Source organism: Microcebus murinus, chromosome X, assembly GCF_040939455.1.
Source record: "Microcebus murinus isolate Inina chromosome X, M.murinus_Inina_mat1.0, whole genome shotgun sequence".
NCBI lineage: Eukaryota > Metazoa > Chordata > Mammalia > Primates > Cheirogaleidae > Microcebus > Microcebus murinus.
This window is the reverse complement of record NC_134136.1, coordinates 44,940,389-44,962,579: the sequence shown is the minus strand read 5'-3', so window position 1 is coordinate 44,962,579 and position 22,191 is coordinate 44,940,389. Positions and strand designations below refer to the sequence as shown.

At 34.0% G+C, this 22,191-nt stretch overlaps 1 protein-coding gene across 5 annotated transcripts in view; it reads left to right on the top strand.

Annotated features, from left to right (window-relative positions):
• KLHL13 (kelch like family member 13) overlaps positions 1-22,191 on the top strand; it is a 184,427-nt gene that overhangs the window by 121,619 nt on the left and 40,617 nt on the right. The window contains exons 1-2 of one of the 5 annotated variants that reach the window (XM_012791025.2): positions 6,025-6,442; positions 6,921-7,033. The exons of 3 other annotated variants lie outside the window; for them this stretch is intronic. In XM_012791025.2, coding sequence (XP_012646479.1) covers positions 6,936-7,033 — 98 coding nt within the window. In that variant the 5' untranslated portion in view covers positions 6,025-6,442; positions 6,921-6,935. Of the gene's footprint in view, positions 1-6,024; positions 6,443-6,920; positions 7,034-22,191 lie in introns of those variants that run through there. One more of the 5 variants, XM_012791027.2, reaches the window with a different exon arrangement.

Below are 22,191 nucleotides of genomic sequence, written 5' to 3'. Positions count from 1 at the left end.
CATTAAATTGGAATGTTGAAGAAAATATACTATTCTAAAGATCTTTCAGAAACTCATATTTTTATAAAAGTATAAGTATTTCTGAAATAATCTAGAATATAGCAAATGTTGAATTTGTTTAACTGGCATGCCTTTTGAGATGTGGTATGTGATGTGCTCATCATTGAAAAGTTTTTCAACCATCATAAATAAACGTTATTAGAAGTTGTTTACTCTTACCAAAATAGTATAGGATTTACAAATATAAAATTGTGGTATTGCTTACATTGTCATCATGCAACTTTGGTAGTCTTGCTTCTATATTTGATGCTACCTAAATTAAAACAAAGTAGTGAAACTATTTGAAAAGCTTTATAAGAGTGTATTTTTATTTGCCAGAGGCACACTCTTAATTGTTCCAGTAGAGCCATATTCTTAACTGTCTTGTTGGATTGTACATTTTAAATGACTTTTTATTTTGATAAGTTTACAGCTTTAATGTATGGCACGTCAGAAACCTAACAATGGCTTGCCTATTTTATTTACCCAAAGTAATTTGAGGAGATACTTAGAAAGTTGCTGAGAGATGCCTAAATAGATAAATGATCATTATGTGAGGCGAGCACAAAAATTTTTCATTGACAATTTATTTTATTTAAGAAAGAATATATTCTAGATATTTTCCTTCAACATATACCTATTTTAACAGGATAATGTATCTCTATATTTTTCATTTTAAGGACTTTGTAGCCCCAAATGATCAAATTAACAGATCAGTATTTCTCTTATCTAAACTTTGCTTTTAGTAACAGTAGATTTAACAACAATATTTTTAAAAACCTTCTAGGATATATCCTGACTTCAGCATATAATCCTGATTTAACCACTCCTCTGCTTATAAATTTCCGTTTCAATTTATTCAACAAATACTTACTGATTGCTTTCCAATGTGTGAGGAATGGTGCTCAATTAGGAAGATACAAAGATTCACAGATTCCTTCTTAAAGGACAAGTAGGTATTTGGGGAGAGCATCTTAGGCAGACGAAGTAACATGGCTGTAGCACAGGGTGTGGTAACCGCATAGCCTCTTTTTGGCGCATTGGATACTTGTATTTTGTTATGATAAATGGTTTATCTATATTGCTTTTTTCAAACAATTTAAAAATGGTGATATAAAATCTGGTATGTAAATATTATACATTTGAAAATCATTTATTTCCTCTACCACCACCCCCAACCTACACAAACATCTTGGTTTGGAGTTTAAATACTTTGAAACACTCAAGGGTAGAAAAAAAAGCCATAAAGAACATACGTACTGCTAGAAAACAAAAGAAAGAAGCAAGGGCAAGAACTTCTGAATTTCCCATTCAGTGTTACTCCTTTTTTCAGCTTTAGTGAGAGAATAAGGGTAGTCAGAATCTGTGGATCACTGGGTCCCCAACAACTGGACCTTTGTTGGGGACCCAGTGATCCCCAACACTGCTCAGTCACTCTTTTTTACCCCACCCACCCCAACTCCTGTCTTAGCCCCATAACATCTTTCATTTGACCCCAAACTATAAAAGGTATTGCATAAATATCAGCAATTCCTACCATTCTGGCTTTCCTTTCTCCTTCCAGCCAGTCATTACCTCCCTTGGCCCTACTGTCTTCTCCTTTGGTATCCTTACTAGTATTCCTGCCTTTTCAGCATACCAGCTCATCATATTGTTCTCTCCCTGCCCAACTTAGTACCCTTCTTAGTCTACGGAAATGTTAAAGATGGGAAGAATACTGCCCTTCACATTACTTATGCCAACATGGCATGAAGAATTCTCTATACATGTACATGAGTATCTATCTGTACAATAATTGTATTGTTTGATGATTTTGACTCATTTGTATTGCTTGGTGTCTTTTGGCTTGTGGTACTGTATCAATACAAGGCACAACCATAGCTACAATAGTGTATGTCTTTGTAGATCCTTTTTTGGGCTGTTAGGATTCACACAGTTCTAGTAAGGAAAATTCCAACATAGAACTTTCCAATGTAGTTGTCTTTGAGAAACATCTTGGATTTTCCATTTTGATTGTGGCAAGGCTATATATCTGAGTCTCTAGTAAGAAAATTTTAATGTATTTGGTATTTAATTTCCTGAAACAAATAAAGCATACACACACAAGTGAATATAGCCATGCATGTTCTATATCCTACAAGAAGGAGCCCTTGATGTATTAAGAATTTTTCTCTGCTGTCCAGAATTTTGTATGTGCTTTGAAGGGTTTAACAGTCCTACTTGGTTGCCATCCAAGTACTTTTACTGATTGGTAGAACATAAACAACGCACACAGTTTGGCATGATCTGCAGTCTTGTTTGAGCAATGAGAATAACATTGATATTTTAGATTAGTCTGAAGAGACATTGTCAGGACTCAAAAGATTACACAGTGCTTGCTGTACCTACCACAGGATTAACCAAAACTTGGAAGAAGAAGGTAGGTTAGTTCTTAGGGCACATCAAGAGAAAATGGAGAGAGAGAGATTATATACATGACATATTAATCGTTCGGTGAGGTGGTACTGGCGACAAACTGTAGCAATCAGTCAGTAAATTAAATGTTACTATAAAGATATTTAGGGACATTTACATTGAGAGAAATCAGATTACTTGGCTGTATATTTCATTTTTATGCCATACTATGACTAGCTTAAGTTGTGCTTACCTTTTTCTCCCTGAACATTCTTAAAAACCTTCTGGAATTAAGATTTTGGAAATGGTTGTTTATGCACACTTTTGTTTTTTTGGTGTTTCTCTCCCACTTCTATCTTTCAGTGTACATATAATTGAAGGAATAATTTTTTTTGTAGTCTTTGTTTTTTTAGAATATGTTAAAACATTTATAGAATATGGTTTACTTAAAATAGAAATATGCACCTTGTGGAATGGTCTCATTGAGAAGAGGGACAGTAGAGATTTTGGAGAAGGAGTCCTGGACTAGGAGATTGAAACTTGGTTTCTAGTTCCAGTTCTGCTGCTAGCTAGCAATATGACATTGGACAAGTTAACTTTTCTGGGTTTCAATGTTTTTATCTATACAATGAAAGTACTGAGCAAAATGATTTGAAAGAGTTTTTTTTTTTTCCCCCACCCAAATCTTCTCTTTCTGTATTGGGAGCCAGGGAATTCTGTGTTGTAAGATTCAGCCAAGAATGACTCTTTTTGTAGCCTTGGCCAAGACCCATCATTGTTCTTTGTTTATTGCATCTCTGAAATATGCATTTCACAGGTATTTTTAAGTGATTAGTTAATGTTCATAAAATGCTTTGAAGAGCTTTTGTGTATGTTGTCTTTCTATCCTGTTTTGTGCAGTTGTCCATAATAGAAACCAAGTGTTCTGTAAATGAAGTCAGTGTTTCCTATGAAGTGACTGAGGGTTTTTGACATTTGCCAGTCTAGTCTAAATATTAGAGAAGTGGGACACTGAGCCTGCATAAAATTATATGTAAAATACATGTTCAATCACTGTCATTCTTTGATGCTGTAGGTGAAAACATTTTAGTTCTGGACTGTAATGGTAATTATAATTATATTTTATAGTTACTACCGAAGTCTTCACCAGGGTAGTAAAATATAATTAGTTTGGATTCTGCTAATTTGTAATTGGGATGATTTTACCTGGCTGAAGTTTGTTTCTAAACAATGTCTGAGGAATAGTGTTGTTAAGCAAATTAATAGTGTAAAGTATTGTTCATGGACCGTATTTCTGCTTAAAGGAATTATTTTTAAAGACTTTGGCATAATAGTTGTTTGCTCATGAGTGATAATTACAAATGACTTAGTAATTTGTTAAAGGAAAAGTGAGAACTGAATATAAATAAATGCTCACCATCATATATAATGCTTTCAGGGTTTTGGGGGCTTTAAGAGTGCTGAGGATGGGATGCAGGGAATCTGATTTTTTCACTTTAAACAAATATGAAAATTATTAGAGTGCCACAAAAACTAGTATTAAACATTAAGTTTATGAAAAGACTAGACTAAAAATTGATATAGAAGATTCATGGTATTGGTTAGTTTCTTTGGAGCCTAATGAGATTAGACAAGAAATATGTTGGATTTCTGAATCACTTATTGTTCACAGAAGAATAATAACTTCAACCTGTACAATAAAGTGATTTTCACCTGTTTGTGGGGGTTACTTTCTTAAAATTTTGGAAAACTACGTTAACCTTGCCTGTTTTCCAATCATAAATTTTGAGCAATTTTCATAGACAGATAAACTGCTAGAAACACTTTGTTGCATGTTTTTACACTGGTTTGGGAGATCTTTGTCCTCAGAAGGTGAAGTCACACTTGCAATTACTGCTTTGTAAAGTTTTCATAAGTTGGAATGTAGTTGAATCTCCTTTCTAAAACATTGTCTCCTTCCTACATACAGCTAATGTATAGCTGTTTTATGTTATATATTTTTAAACGTTTGCAAATGCTTCAGAGTTTGAAAATTGGTTTGAAACTCACTCTGGAATGGGATATTCCAAACTTGATGTATGCATACATGTATGTGTGTTTCCGTGTGCATGTATGTATGTATGTATTTTTCCTTCTTTGGATTTCAAACAAGTTGCCACTGATGATTGTACCTGTGGCCCCTTTGCTCTATAACCATTAAGGATTATTACATGAAGCCTTCTAAGGTAAAATATTGACTGTGATTTATTTGTATTAGTGGAAGGATTTTTTTTAACTTTTAAATATATTTTGGCCACTAAGGTATTGATAAGTACTCTTTTCTCCTATTCCTTTGAAGATTTCTATGACATAGTTTTGCATATGGGCACTAAGAGGAATTGGAAATATAAATTAACCCTTAAGTCACTTGACTTGGTTTTTTGAGGCTGTGTGTGTGATAGATTGAATAAAAATTGTATGTGAGGTAGTGATGGCTGACATCAATTAAATATTTATAAAATTCATACATTACTGATCAATATTTCCAACTAGGCTTTCTCTCTCCATATATGTATGTATGTATATACTTAATATACATATATGTTTTGTGCTTCACAGGAAAATACTAGTTTGTCTTTTTGCCTTGATATTGATCTGTATGTTAAAAGGAAGGTATTTGTGATTATCTTAGCTGATTTCATGCTGTATTTCTGGTATATCAAATTATGCCTTTTGGAATTTTTGAAAAGTTTCTTATTATAAAAACATTCATCTGTGCTTTTTAAATACAAGTGAAAAAGCCTTGTAAGGGACTAAATCTCAATCTTTAAAAACTAGAAATAATTTAGAAAGAGTATCGGAAAGCCAACTATTTAAGTTGGAAGCGTGAGTTTATTGTTTGGATACAGACCTGAAAGTAAATATGGAATCTTTATAACTACAGTATTTTTTTAAAAAGGAGGTAGCTTTTGTTGCAATGGTGGTCTCCCTTTACTAAGCTTGCATTGATATAGACAGATAATTCTGTTTTTAGGTAGAAGTAGAAGGGTGCTATGAAGGTAGATATTTAATGATGGGTATTTGCCTACATCAGACATAAAATTCTTCAGCCTTTAAATAAAGAGTTTTGCATAATACCAGTTTAATGTATTTTCACTTTTTAGAATTGTGTAGAAAATTTGTGACTTTGTTTTGGTGCTTTAAACAGAAGCTTAAAATACCCAGTCACTTTCCGGGCATTTACAATACTATTTTCTGGCAGTGTTATAAAACAATATAGATGAACCTTTTATTTGCCATTGCTTTCACGAAATATCTCAAGCTGCCTTAGACAGTAGCTTCAGTTTTTGAACCTCTTCGACAATCGCTAATCCCTAGAGGTTACCGGACCCACTGCTGAGCTTTGGAGTGGTCCCTGCTGGACACCTGCTTGACCAGCAGCATTGGTCTTTCCTCTAGGCAATTTGTGAGCTGTTTGGGGTTGGGGAGGGAGGGAGGGAGGGGAGGAGTGAGGGGGTGAACAAGAGGGGAAAGGGGGAGAGAAGAAGGGGAGGGCAGCATTGAATTAGATTGTTGATAGCGTCCCTCTGAGGACTGCTATTAAGAGCATGCTACTCTGTACTTCTCTGCTGCAGAAGACAGAGTGATATTCGTGTTACCACAGCATGTTGTAAATGTATGAGATTTTGCTCATCCCGGCTTGGAAATAAGAATAGGGAAAGGAGAGCAACTTGAATCAGAAGCTACTAGAAGAGCGTGCAGAGTTCTGCAGCAGTTTATGTTTGTTCTTACATTTTGCCTTCTCCTAAACTGGATAACAGAGGGACTGGCATTTTTTAAACGGGCTTTTCCCATAATGGCATTCTTGTATTGTGTGGCCAGAGCTTGCACAGGAGGAAAGCAGGCTGCCGATTTTAGTCACTGATCTCTATTAGCTGTGGCCTAAGGCTATGCTGAGGTTTATATCCCATTTGTATTGTTGCAGCTCAAAAGAAGAATGTTCAGAGGATGACAAGTGTATTCTGAGTAGGTATGTTGTTTCATTTTCATATGAAACCCATCTGTTTTATTTCCTGCTACTATTGGTCAGAAATCAGGTTAATAGGTGCAGAATATAGTACAGTGCTGCAGTATCCCTGTTAAGGTAGAACAATGGTATTACAAGCTTTAAAAAAAAAAAAAAACCCTAGCCGTTTTTTATTAAATAAAGCTGCATTGTATGGTATGCACAGTGCAGTCTTTAAAAAATATACTGCAGTCAACGCTTTTCTAACGAGGTGGCACTATTGTTGAGTTGGAACGATAGAATCATCATATTGCTTTAGGGGACAGGAGGATTTAAAGGAGGTACCTTGCAGCCCTATTTTACAGATTGGAAGCATCGGTTTAAGGGCACTGGCAGAATCGTTTGCTTGTTCTCGGAGGCAGCCACTGCTGTGTCAGTACAGTGTGGAATGGAAGTCCTAGTTGGTAGTCTGTTATGGAAACGCTGTTTACTGTTATTGTAGTACCGTGGTGACAACATGCCATTGAAATGGAAAACGAGCTCTCCTGCTATCTGGAAATTCCCAGTTCCTGTGCTTAAAACATCCAGGTCAACTCCACTTTCTCCAGCATACATGTAAGTGAGAGAAAATAGGATATTAAAGTGGGATTTCATTCATGAATCTACCTTGTGGCAAAACGGGGGAAACCCCACAAACAGCAACATCCAAAACCCACAAGATTAAAAACCTCAAGCTTGCTTACATTTAAAGACATTGGCATGCACACATTTTGTCATTGTTTTGTTTTCCTAGAGTTTATGTTTGTGTTCATTTCAAGTGTTTAATGATAATCTAATTCCTAACATGAAAGTGCAAAGGTATAGCTAAGGAATTGCATGAGGATAAACTTTAGGCTTTAACATTGGTTGGATTTTTTTAAATTTTTGTATATATAAAACAGTTAAGATGACCTCTTTTGTGTAATGGCATAAAAAACTGCTGATGATTAGTGGTGGTTTGTTAAATATGGAAATGCCTTCTATACTATTTTTTGATGAATTTGAAACGTTCGTAGTTAACATTGATCAGAAAATGTGTCTTTTAATCAAGGCGTTTATACTTTAGCTGTGCATGAATATTAATAAGTTTGATATTACATCTTTTTTAGTTTTATCATTCAAGTTCTGAAGTGTAAATTTGAATTTGTGCAAATTATACTTCCATGAGCAGTTATTTATATACAAGGTGTTAAAGAGTATTCTATAAATGTCTGTTTTAGAAATGTATTTTAAGCAAATATATTCTGAAATGCATTGGGAAGTCTTTCCAGAATTTTTGAAATTAAAAAAAAAATTGCAATGTTGCTTTGAAAATAAAATCTAGGAGATAAAATGTTCTTTTAAAGTATTGTTCATGATCCCCCCCCCCCTTTTTTTTTTTTTTGGTAGAGGAAAGCTTTACCAAAAACAGTATTAGTACAAGAAAAGCTTTTGAATAAGAATGTGTTAACTGTGAGTGTTCCCTTTATAATATTTTTCAGTAGGAAAGATGTGGAAAATTCCTCCTGCTTCAGGTTAATTGTGTGTTTAGAAGTCTGGTGAGTTGCCATTTTGTAACTTAGTTTTTGTTTTTTGTGAGGTTCAGATGCACAGTGATATCTATCTGGTTCTTTGGAAGGCTTTCAGCTGCTGAGGAAGTGTGGTTATGCTCTCGTTCCAAAAGAAGCAATTCCCTGGAAAGTGATGATAAATGAGGACATTTCGGAGTTAAAACCTGTCATCATTTTATTTTCAGATTATTTTTTATGTTCCTTCTTTTTTATGCTTCAGGTTATCTTGTGTTTTGGTGCTAAGCTCTTTTACTTATGAAGTAAAAAAATAGGCTATATTTATAAAAAATCAGCTATATTTATTTTTCAAAAGCTGTGTTTGTCAAAAGCACAAATTAATGGAGGTGACAAGTTAATGGGGCTCTTTCAAATAATTTGAGAAAATAGGATGTGCTTGCTGACTTTATGAATATTAGCCAGCTAATGACCAAAGATTTACCAAAAGCAACTTTATCATAAAAACGAAACAAAAATACCACTAAAATCTGTAGGTTACAATTAATAGCATTTCTAGTATTCTTACTATATTTTACTGTCCAAAAGATCCACATTGTATCTCCTATTGCAGCTTATTTGTCAATTTTTAGAGATGGTTAAATAAATGCCCATATTTTATTAATTCATACTAGCTTCAAGCTCAGATGGAACTTAGTACAACATTTTTAATGAATCCCTTTCTTCCTTTTAAATACTCACCTCTTTGACCTGACATGCAAAATATCACAGATCTTGCATGTTGACTATTGGTTTTTGGCAGTACATATAGGTAGAATGGAAAATATATTAATATTTAATATTAAGTAAGCATACACAGAGAGAAAATATGTTAAATATAGGAAGATTAGCTTGTGGAGTTTAAATCACATTTTAAAATAAATTGTTTAGTTTTTGACTATTTTAGGTCAGAGTTTATTGGCTCATTTGGCTAGAAATAAAAACATCATGCTTAACATGTTGTTCTCATCAGTACTTCTTTAGATTCCACGATACTTCTACATATAAAATGATACTCAAGTTTGGCACAATTTCACTCTCAAAAATCATAAAGACTAAGTTAGATTATTGAGTCAAGAAACATTATATTTCCTCTCATAATTGTTTGACTGGCAAGCATAGGTTAAATTGAAATGGAATAGTTAAATTCTGACTCCTTGATAAATTGTGATGTATTAATATTAGAAATTTACCCTTAAAATCATGTATAAACATTTAAAGTAATATTTCTAATACAGACCTCTTCACAGTTGATATAGGATCTTTTGTATGTATGCTTCTGTAGCATCAGTACTGATTTGTAATGTTTTACCATTATTTACTGTGCTTTGTCAAATACACGTTGTGTGGTTTTCATTAAAGACTTGGGTACTTTTTCGAAGACTGAAATTTCAATGTAAAATATTCTTGGTTGTAGTAAAATGCATTGTAGTAATTGAGCAAGTGTGGGGAAAATACAAAGGCTCTTTTCTGTCTCTTTCTAAATTCAGCATAGGTGCTGCTTAGCTGTAGCTCTTCCATTGATGCTGCAGATAGGGCAGTGTTGCTACGCTAGTGAAAGCTTTAAGAGAGAACATTTTACTTACTGCAAACATTGAACAGAAAGGCTATGTTATTTTTTTCCTTGTGTGTTTAAAGACCAAGTTTGTTTTGTTTCTGCTTGTTTAGAATTTGAATGACAGTTGAAATTTCCCCACATTATTAAGGCTTCTTGGGGATAAAGACTACAGTATTTATGGCAATATTAAGGACAATAGTTTCTTATATAGATACATAAAGCACTTTTTAAGTTGTATTATAATGTGTTATTGGAAACATGGAGTATCTTACAGTCAAAAGATTTTGTAAAATAATACTTTAGCCTCTGGATAGATTGATGACCAAATATTTAGTCTTTATTGGGTAGATACAGTCTTCCTTCAGCTTCAGATTTGAACAGGATGGTGTCCCCTCCATGTGGATTTCTGAAGGGATTTTTTTGCTAGAAATCGAGTGTTTGGTGACATGTGTTTGCTTTGCACACTGTTCAACAGTAGATTGAAGTTCAACCTTAGCCTGAGGGAGGACCTCCTGGTCAGTGTAAACTGCATCAGTAAAGACTTTGCTCCTGACAGGTGCCAACCATATAAATTACTCTGTCATTTTGCTGAAATTAATAAACATGAAAGGGCAATGACATCTAAGTGGCTTTCTGGTGTTTAGGTATTCATTGTTTTAAAACAGTAAATGGTTCCTTCAGGCTAATGTAATAGGGTAAATGCATTGTTAGATTGCAAGGGCACACTGAAATAGAACAGAATTAGCACTCGTGAACCTTTTATCTTTTCTTCCCAAGCAGCAAGTTTTGACAATGTCAGTATGGCAAGGAGGAGGAAGACAATTAGGTAAGAATTAACAAGTGCAACAGGGAATTCTAGCAGGACAGACACTGTGTGATTTTTGCCTTACAATTTTACCTTTTTCAAGCTAAAAGATGATGAATGTCAGTGAACTGAACTTGTCCTCCTTTATCCTCTGCACTTACATTCAAATAGCTTGCTGTGTACAATTATTTTGTTTACTAAGTATATATTTTATAGTAAATGACAGTAGCACACTATTTTATAGTAATTGCATTCTATCATTTCACCAATAAAATTCAGCACCTAGATTTCTGGAGAGAAAGATTGTGCATACTATATAAATACTCCTCGTTTGTGGGTGATTGAAAGGATAAACATAACAAAAGTATACTTTTTCCAAATTTGACATGTTTTCCATCCCCTAAGATTATCTTTTTTCTAATTTAGTGAATAAATAAAAACTTTGTGGTTTGAGAAATCTTTCTTATCTAGCAAAATACTTCTTAAATTGATAATCTTAAATTAGAAAAGAATGCTCAGTTAGTTGCTTTCACAATTACCATACACGTAAACTTTTACTTGTTTATGTCTGCCTAATTCATTTTTACACCCAACACATAAGAGCAATCTTGTATTAGTCTGCAACTTTTGTGTCATTTTCTTTGGGAATTTGCATTGTCTGAGCTTGCAGAAGGACTAGCTTATCATTTATTAATTGAAAATCATAGAGATAGAAGTGAACTTAGGGATCATTTGGAGAGTGCAAACCCCTTTAATGTAGGAATCCCTTCTGTGACACCTCTGGAAAATGGTGATCCATGTCTTCCTTCAACACTGTCAGTAACAAAGAGCTCACTACCTCACCAAGGCAGCACTTTTCATTCATGGACAGCTCTTGCTGGCATTGAGCAAAATAAATTCCTTTATCTTTTATCTACTGATCCCAGTGTGGCCTTATGGAGTTATATAGAAAAAATGTATTTTCTGTACAATATCCAAGTGTGGAAATATTCTCATGTGACATATTTTCCAGACCCTTGACTCTCCTAGTTGTCTGCACCTGGATGGTTTTTCCATGTTAATCTTTATACAAGATACTACACCTGAATGTAATGCTCCTTATGGGATTCGAGTGGATGATAACTCTTTCCTTTTACACAGATGTCTGCTTGTCTTGAAAAGCCTGGGATTATATTATTTTTTAATTTTAGGATTCACACTGGCCCCTAGTGAATTTAGCATTTGCAGACCTCCTTTTTGGAGGTTTATGATTAAATTGCTTGCCCTCCTTGTCAGTGTTTATTTTTTTAGCTACATCAGATCTTTTAGTCTTAGGAAGCCTGGTATGTGAAAGTGAAATTAAAATTTTGTTTTAAAGTCTATTGTGTATGTTTTTAAAAAGACTTCTTGAAACCATTTAATGTAACTGAAAAATATCGCATACAAGACACTTGCAAGACAGGTAGTGTTTCTTTTGCTTTCAGAAATTTCAAAGATTTTTACTTGTCAATAATTTATCTAGATTCATTGTTTTTATACATAATTGAGTATTGCCTAAACACTTTCTCCAGAGGGAAGAGAGGCCAAATTGCATATCTCCATGCCATCATAGGAAGTTCAGAGTTACTAAAAATTTCATACATTTTACTTGAAATTTAGAAAATTTAATTGAAACTTAAGTAGGGCCAAATTCTGGGGAGAGGAAAGGGATGAGAAAGAAGTAAGAGATAGGCAAGTATTTGTGTTACTAACTTTATTACTTGCAATTAAAGAGTTAAGAATTATAAGCACTGTACATGATTATATTTTAAACTGAAATGGCAGCCACGGTGTGTTAATTTATTTCCTCAAGACTTAGAGAAAGAGGTGGTATAAACATGAGATTCCTGGGGAATCTGAATATCAAGAATTTACCAAGTAATCCATTTTTGAGAATGCTCAGTTCTTTTTCAATCACTTTATATATTAACTTTATTGGATTCAGCAGTTACTCAACTGTCTATTATGTGCCAGGTATAACTATGCTGTGTATTAGTGATATAAGCCTTGCAGTGATTCAAAATGGTGGTTCCTTATAGTCTATACTATCTTTATTCATAAACAATGAAATTGCTTAATTTATTTCACTGCTGTGAAAATTCTGAACCAAGACAAACAAGTTAAATAGCATTCTTTCAGTATTTATGATAGATTTAATGGCAATGAAAACATCAACAAAAAAAATGTGTCTGGGCTAAATGAGGAGATATGAATTGGAGAGAGATACCAGATTTTAAGTGCATATTGAATAGGATGGAAAATCAAGCAATTTATGTTTAAACGTACTAGTATTCTTTATTTTTTAGTTTTTAAATTTTATTATTTTTTATTTCAAAATATTATGGGAGTTCAAATGTTTTTGGTTACTTGTATCAACTGTGTTATGCTTGAGTCAGGGTTATAAGTGTGTCCATCACCTGGATCGTGTGCATTGTACCTGTTCAGTATGATTTTGCCCATCCCCTTCTCCCCCTTCCTCCTGCTTGATTTCCACTAAGTTTTACTTCCCTCTGTGCACATGTGTGCTCATCGGTTAGTTCCAGTTTAATAGCTAGTACATATGGTATTTGTTTAAAAAGTAGGCAAAAGACATGAACAGAAGCTTCTCAAAAGAAGATAGACAAATGGCTAATAAACATATGAAAAAATCCTTGGCACCAATTATCAGAGAAATGCAAATTAAAACCATAATGAACTATATCACCTTACCCCTGTTAGAATGGCTTTTATTAAAAAGTTGAAAAACAATAGATGCTGGCATGGATGCAGAGAGAAAGGAACACTTACACACTGTTGGTGGGACTGCAAGTTAGTAACCTCAAACTCCTGGGCTCAAGCTATCTTCTTACCTCCCTAATGCTTTTTCATTTTTATGAACCTTTGCTATTCTCATGAAATCTATTAATTAGGTAATATTTCACCAAGATTAGAAGAAAAGGCAGTATGATAAATGGGAAAAGCTTTTTGGATGGGTGGTGGTATCAGAAGATGTTGGAGAGCTTTACTTGCATACTGTGAAGTGGCGAAGTTATAGGAAAATACTGGGGCAATTATCTTTACTTGCTAATATGATACTGAGATTAATGCCATTGTCTTCTGAGGTTTTCATAGTTTCTTGAAGCACTATCCACCATCATTGATTGCCCACCTTTTCCCCACATGGTAATTACCTACCCATGGACAATGCTTTAGCTGGTGTGCTCATATTAGCACTTTCCAAAGGTACTCCCCCTGTCAGTATGTTTATTATTTTCCTGTGGACATTATTGTTCCATTGCTTCATTGTGTGGAAATAAGCACTCAATGAAAAAAAAAATCTCCATGTATTAGTTTTCTATTACTCCCATAGCAAATTATTGCACACTAATGACCTAAAATGTCACAAATGTATTTCAGTTTTTTAGGTCAGAAGTCTGGTATTGGTCTCACTGGGTTAAGATCAAAGTGTCAGCAGGTCTGAAGCTTTAGAGGAGAATCTGTTTCCTGTTCATTCCCTTCATTGACAAAATTCAGTTCTTTGTGGCCATAGGACTGTGTTCACCATCATCTTGTTGGCTATAAGCTAAGGGACAATTTCAGCTTCTAGAGGCTACCTGCTTTCTTTGGTTTTTGGCCTCCTTCCTCCATCTTCAAAGCCAGCAACAGTATGTTGAATCCTTTTCACATTGTTCTCTGGTCCACTCTTCTGCCTTCTTCTACTTCAAGGACTCGTGATTAGATTGGATCACCTGGATAAAACAAGACATATCCCATATCAAGGTTCTTAACCTTAATTACATTTGCAAAGTCCCCCTTGCCATGTGATCACATAGACTCAGGTTCCTGGGGTTATAATGTGGACATGTTTTGGAGGCCATTATTCCGTCTGTGACATTGTAGTTGAACACAATCATGTTAGGCTTACACAAGCATTGTAAGAAAGCATTCCAATTATCCCAAGTGGTTCTACAAATTTGCATTTTTATAACAGCTATATTTATTAATCTCAGGACCAGTAGTTTTGTTCTTGAAATTTCTAATAGTTTATTTTTATCTTTATTAAGAACCCCCTTTTAATAGTTTAAGCAACACATAGGCAGTTATTAGCCCTTGCAATAATTATTTCCTGGAAATCTTATTAAAAAGTAGAATTATCTAGTGATAGCATTATAATCTGGAGGTGTGTTGCAAGTATCATTAAAACAAGTTCTATTATTAGAACTTTTATTGTGTTCTGATTTTTTATAAAATAAGCCCAAATGTATTGAATATATTGATTTTTCAAGTATATACAATCACATAAAATGCAGATATGAGTAAAATCTAATATGTTAGTCACTTAAAAACTTCATTATTTATTTGCCTTCTTAAAATGCAGGTTGTTTTGAGATGATTTGTATGGTTCAAGTCTCTTATTAAAAGCTAATAAGCAATAGTGTCACCTTTTGAATAAAATAATTGAATTTGTTTTGTTAATAAAGTTTGATATAATAAGCAGAAGCATTCGAAAATTACTTCATTGGTATCAGAGCTGTTTAGAAAGTACTGAAGTGTGTATAATACAAGAGTGTTGATGTTGATTGCATTTTATTGCATTGAAGAATTGAAGAAAAAATTCCAAAAGTTCTACATTTCTTTCCACTTTCTCAAAACATTTTCAGTTGATTCAAAGAATGGTTTAAAATCATATAAAACATAAAGCCTACCAGAAAATAATAGTTAACAACTACAAGGTCCACACATGTCTCTGGAAAGTAAAATAGCACAGATTGTTGAGGACCTTTAAACAATCTTCAAAATACATTACAAATCAGAGGCATATGACTGTGTGCTTGTTGCCTTACTAATACCCTTCCTTCAGTGCTTGGTCTTTGGCAGGTGCAGGAGCAAATGCTGAAATTTGAGGTGTTCATTAAATAATCTATTGAGTGAAATAGGAACAGTAAAATAATAGGTGAGGACTGTTTATGCTACTCAGTTATTGAGCACTAAACTTGATTACCCAGCAAGTTACTAGTGCCTGAAAAGTGGCATTTTAAACTTGGAGGTGAGTGCAGGAAAATTGTCATCTCAGATCGGATTACCTAACTCTCTAGACACTGCTTCCCACTGCAGCAGGTACATGGGCTTGATTGTGTTTTAGATTTAAAAGGTTTAGATGGAAAATAATGTGTTTTAGAGCACTAAAATTTGGAGAATCAAACAATATGAGAAGGATAAATTGGAGTGGCAAGCTCAGACTAGTGCAGGCATCCTCAAACTATGGCCTGCAGGCCACATGTGGGTGTTTTTGCCTGTTTGTTTTTTTTACTTCAAAATAAGATATGTGCAGTGTGCATATAGGAATTTGTTCATAGTTTTTTTAAAACTATAGTCCAGCCCTCCAACGGTCTGAGGGACAGTGAACTGGCCCCCTGTTTAAAAAGTTTGAGGACCCCTGGTCTAGTGTATGTAGGCAACTAATCTAACTTGGTGCTTATACCATCCCTTCTACCTCTAATCACCTTCTCTTCCTTTTCCCACATTAAACTGTCTCACTGTAGGTGTTTCTAAAAATTCTAAATGGTCTTTGCTCATCATTTACAAGTTGCCCTGTAACATCTTCTATTTTTTACTTTTTGTTTTTCTAGCTTCAAAAAATATACAGCTTTTCACTGATCAATGAGATATGAACTTATCTCATTCAGGCTTCACTGAATCCACGAGCTGGAAGGAACCTTACAAATCACTCTTGGTCGTATACCATTTACCTTGAAAGAGAATGTAATATTAATCTCTGATCACTTTTCCGCCATCAGTGTACATTTGCATTTGATTTCACCCAGTCTTAATTTATATCTCTTTTTTAAAACCCCATTTCATCAACTATGTTACAAATTGTTAAAGATCAGCTTACTACAAAGTATTAAACTGGATTTCTTTTTATTAGATGTGATTATATTAGAGCTTTTCTCTTGTCTGACAGTGAAACATGTTCTTAATTAATAGTTTGATCTAGCTTTAGTTTGGATGGGTCTATGAAATATTTGGAATAGAATTGAAAAGTATATGGATAGTCTAGATTCTGAATAGATTATCCAGTAGATAATCTTAGCATCACCAAATTGAAGTAATTTTTCATTCATTATGAGCACTTTCCTACAGAGGGGGTGTGCATGCAATCATTTCTGAATGATTCACAACTAAACAAAAGTTTGTGGAACTGGAAATAAAGTTTTGGTCTTAAGTAGACTGAGACCTGGATCATTAGCATATTTTTCATAGCAATGTTGATGAAGTATATACACAGGTACAATTAGAGTGTTTTTTCCAAATGATGTGATGTACTATCACATCATGATAAGTTTTGGCTTTCTTTCATATAATTAAAACTGCAGGTTATATATTTGAATAGCGGGTATTTGATTGTTGATCAAGCTTTGCAGATAGGCTGATCTGGAACAAATTGTCCTTTAAAATAATAGTAAGGAAAGTTGATGTTATTTATTTTTTATTTGGTGCTTATATGCTGAATATGAACTGATACCCTTATGGACTAGAGAATAAAGTATGTAATTTTTTGTTACCACAGTTTATATGAATTATGCCACATGATACTTGTTAGTAGATAATGGTGAGCATTTATTATAATTTTTGTATTATTTAATCCTTTGGAAAGTAATTATTTCTTTGACTATGATCTCATAGCAAGCAATTATCCTGACTGCTCTTTGTTTTCCTTTCACCTAGGGCAGTGACTGGCACATAGCAGATGCTTAATAAATGTTGGGTGTATGAATGAGTTTAGAGAGAGCAGTTTTTAGGTCTTTAGCTCCATGTAAACCACTTCACTTGAGAGTGTTGAATTTCTTCATTTGACATACGCAATAATCTAATAGAGTAGTCCCCCTTTACCCATAGTTTTGCTTTCCAAGGGTTTAGTTCTATCTCCTATATTAAGCATCCACTGGGGGTCTTGGAATGTATCCCCCATGGATAAGGAAGGACTACTGTATATAACAGTATTGTTAGGGAGGAAGTTATGACCATTTTTTCTATAAAAGAACTAATTTAAAATCCAGATTTTGTTCATTGTTGCTGATAAATACCATCATGCTGGCACAGACTGAAGCAATTTACCAGTGACCAAAACACATATGGCTCATCAAGTTGTAATTTGATAAAGAAAATAAGGCTATATTATTTTTTTCTAAGATACCAACTACTCTTAAAGAGTTATTTGACTTATATTTACATGCCATTTATCATAACAGGGAAAACTATTAGAGACAAATTTATGTTTTGAAGCTAATATGTTTGTACTTAAATAATATTTTTGTGTGTAGGGTTGATAAAAGGAATGGCTGACTAGGAGAAAAGAAAACCTGATTAGGGTATAGGAGAAATAAAATTAGTGCTAAAGAAATAATTCACATTTATTTGTGTTCTGAATTTTTTATATTTAAAAGGGTTTCACCCTAATTGCAGAGGTTTAGCAGATATAAAATTTAAATTGAATCAATTTTCCTTCTATTAAAATGTTTAAATGAAATGGCTTTTACACATTATTTGATTAGCAATAGACAAAAAGATATAGCTATAAATATGTAAAAGCAATGTATTCTAAAGCAAAACAATTGATAGTTTATAAATAAATTGAGATTTTTGTTCATCCTCTAATCATTAAATATATATTCATTGTGAATAATTTGCTGAAATGTATAATTAGTTAAGGAGGGCTGGGCTAAGAAGCCTTGAATTCAAGAGCCTAGGATTTGTTTTTTGTTCAGTAAGCGGTCAGTCGTTGAGTACTTTTGAGCAAGGGAGTGATTTTCTGAGCTATAAATACAGTGGCAGTATGTAAAAAATCTATACCATAATTTATATGAAATTTATAACCTAAAATCCAAGTAAGAGAAAATAGAGACCAGAACTATGGCAGAGGCAGTGAGAGTGGAGAGGAGGTGAAGGATAGGAGCATTCTAGAGAGAGATTCAGTAGTACTTGACAGTTGGGCAGGAAGCAGGGGTCAAAGATGATCAAAGTATTTCGATGATAGCAATTGTCATTTAGAATCCAAAATATTTTATCTATGTCTCTCTTTTTTTTTTTTTTTTTGAGACAGAGTCTCGCTTTGTTGTCCAGGCTAGAGTGAGTGCCATGGCGTCAGCCTAGCTCACAGCAACCTCAAACTCCTGGGCTTGATGGATCCTTCTGCCTCAGCTTCCCGAGTAGCTGGGACTACAGGCATGCGCCACCATGCCCGGCTAATTTTTTATATATATATCAGTTGGCCAATTAATTTCTTTCTATTTATAGTAGAGACAGGGTCTCCCTCTTGCTCAGGCTGGTTTTGAACTCCTGACCTTGAGCAATCCGCCCGCCTTGGCCTCCCAGAGAGCTAGGATTACAGGCCTGAGCCACCGCGCCCGGCCTATGTCTCTCTTGAATGTATGACATCAGTATACATTAGAGATTCCTGAAATTTCTGACTGACCAAGCTTCCAGAAATGGGCACTAAGAAATATGTAGTCAAATTCATTTCTATTGAGAGTATTTTTTGACCTATGAAAAGATTGGATTTTGAAGATTTAAAAATGACTATTGCTTCAAGAAATAGCTCATGGGGTAGGGTGAGTGAGGGTAGTAGCATTTAGAGTAGCATTTTCCAACTAGCTGGGTAAACATAATACTTTGATGCTCTGCGACTCTCACCTACCTGGTAACTGTTCTCTCCTGGTGTCTGCTTCTTGCTCACATTTTGAGAATCAAAAATTATAATGTGGAGTGTGAAATTCTGATTTAAATGACTGTATAGAAGGAAAAAAAGAAATGTTTCTCTCTTTTCATTTATTTCAGATTAAGATATTATAGTACTTCATTACTACTTTAAAATTTATAGATCACTTCTACAAAACACATGATGTACACACAATCTGAAAATGCTCCAATTATCTTCTTTTTAAAACTCTTATTTAAATGACTGGAAAATTTGAATGCTTGATGCCTATTGTGTCACTTTATCAAAATGATATGGTCTGCCTCTACCATGTCAGCTCTACCCAAGAACACAGAATCCTCTTTAAGCCAGAGGCCATGATATTCCTAAAAAGAAACACTTTACCCCCAAAGAGGCAAACTCCTCAATGATTTATAATTTGTACCTTTGCCCCACCAAATCACCAGTTTGTCTTCCAGGAAAACATTACAAATTTTATTAAAGATTTGTAATATTTTAGGCAATCAAATATATAGTCATGGTACAGAAATACTTTCCTCTAATGACTCCTTCCTTAGAGTTATTATGCCATGGACAAACACTTAAGAAAAGTGTTCTCGCAGAGCAATTTTTGTTATTCACATTAGCAGAGTTGTCTGTGGCTAGATTATTAAATTGTTTTGTGGTATAGAAAGTGATCTTAGTTAAAATAGTTTTCTAGGAGTGTAGTAAAATCTTGAATTCTGATGGCATTTTAGGAGAAAAATTGGGAACCATTTCTGCAGTTAAAGACTACATTTATACTCTTGGAATATGGTAATTGAATTTATAGCTATGTGAATGGACTATAAGTGACAGTAAAGACTATTTGCATCTCCTAACAAACTGAGAACTTAAGGGCAGCAATGGATATGTTTCTTTATGGGAATCATAGCACAAGAAGGATAACTTAAAGTCTTATAACAAAGCTTTGTGGGAAAAAATGCTTCATGGTGAGGCAGATATGCAGAAAAGGGAAAATAATTTTATTATGAGAAATAATACTTAAATTAGACTCTTTGCCTCTAAAACACTCCATATCTGAGATGAGCTTGAGAGAACTACCCTAAGAATTGAGAGCCTGCCTTCTGTGCTTTTTTTGGTATTATCTTTCCCTATCTTAAAAATACTGGCTGTCATATTAAAAACATATGATTGATTTGGTACTGAAATTTTTCTACATTCATTTAAATAATTAGAGATGGATTTAGGTGATTGCAAAATCAAGGCTGAGATTTGCTATATTTTTTACAGGCATTGAATACATAGTCAGTGGGATTCTTAGGGCTGCCAATTATATTTCTTAAAACATGGAATGCAATGGTTATTACTTTGTAAGTCTTACTATTTGATTTTTTCATGTCTCATTTTTAAAAGAGAAATAAACATCCCATAAGACCTGGTCATGAATTATTGACTTTGTGAAGTTGAATATAACTGGGAAATTCAGAAAAGGATAGGATTTTCACCATTTGATTAATGATTCTTCTGTTCCCAAATAGATTTGTCTCAGTGATTTCTAATTAGTTCTTAGTTCGTGGAATCTGCCTTTATAACAAACTCTAAAATTGGATAACTTGGATGTCTGAATATTTAATAAACTGAAATTTTAGGCAGGTGAAACCCAATTCTTTCATACACGCTTTTTGATTTAAATACACCATAGCACAACCATCATTTCAAAGTTGGTGAGCTACAGATAATGAGAATAAAATGACACCTCAGTTAACAAATCCTCTGGAAGCAAAGCTCCTTTAAAGAACGTTAACCTGGGCATTGAAGGGGTTGGAGCTCCCATTGCAGTTTCTTCATTTGCGGATTGAAGAAGGCGAAGGCAAGCTCACTGCCACAGGTATGGAGACTTCTTAATGGGCAGGCCTGGTGTTGGCAGTAGGATAAAGTATCCTTCCAGAGGGCTTATGCTTGGCCAGAGGATTGTAGCTATTTCCTCTGTGCACTGAGAAGGGGACTATTGACAGTGATGGGAACACATACTGTTTCTCCCGGCCCATTTCTACACATTACCATCTCCCTATCACCACTACCACCATGTGTACACTCTGTCACTATATGTGGCTTCTTAAAGGCAAGGGAGCTTTGACTTTGCTTTTTTTGTGTGATAGGTATGGAATCAACATTTAGAAATTCTTTCCTTTTTCTAATTATGTTTTAATTATTTCATTAATAATTCATTCTTTTATTTCTACTTCAGGAAATATAATGAATTCTTACATACCCTATCTATCTACCATCCATCCATCCATCCATCCATCCATCCATCCATCCATCCATCCATCCATCTACTTATCTATTTACCTATCTACCTATCTTATTTTAAAGAAATTATTATAAGAAATATGAAGAATGAGAAATAATATATAAACAAAGTTTCCTAAATAGAGAACATTTTCATTCAAGATGCATGAGATGTGATGTATTTTAATTGGTATATGGATTTTAAAAGATAGAGGGGGACTAAAATCTTGAAATATGATAAGCATAGGAAGCAAACATTAATTTTAAAGTTTTTCAAGGATAGGATTGGGATATTCAGTACAAATACTTTTTGGTTTGGCTAATTAACTTTCATCCTGTTATATTTATGTAGTGGAGTATCATTTGTCATTCCATTTGTCTAGCCCAATTCCCTCATCTGTGTCATAGTGCTATATCTGTGATTACGATGGTTGGCATTGGAATTCAGAATCTGTTCTTTTAAATGTTGATATGAGTGATGTATAATTCTCCCTAAATTTGATCTGAGTTATATTCTCAGACATGTTACCTTCCTACCCCATATGTGTTGGGAGAATGGCATGAAGAATTTTTAGCATTGGTATTGTTTTTATGGAAATAGAGTGGTAAAGTGGGTAATTTTTAGATTGAATTAATTAAACCAGAAAATTACTTATCTATAACAGAATGTATCCTCCTTGTATTTATAAACTAAGCATTGAAATGCAGTTTGTTTTATGGCCTCTATTGTCTACTATTTTTACTTTTTCAGCCTTGGTATAAATGGGAACAATGTGGGGTCTGAATTCAGATGTGGGTTCAAATCATAGTTATCAGACTCATGGTGAGGCCTTAAAC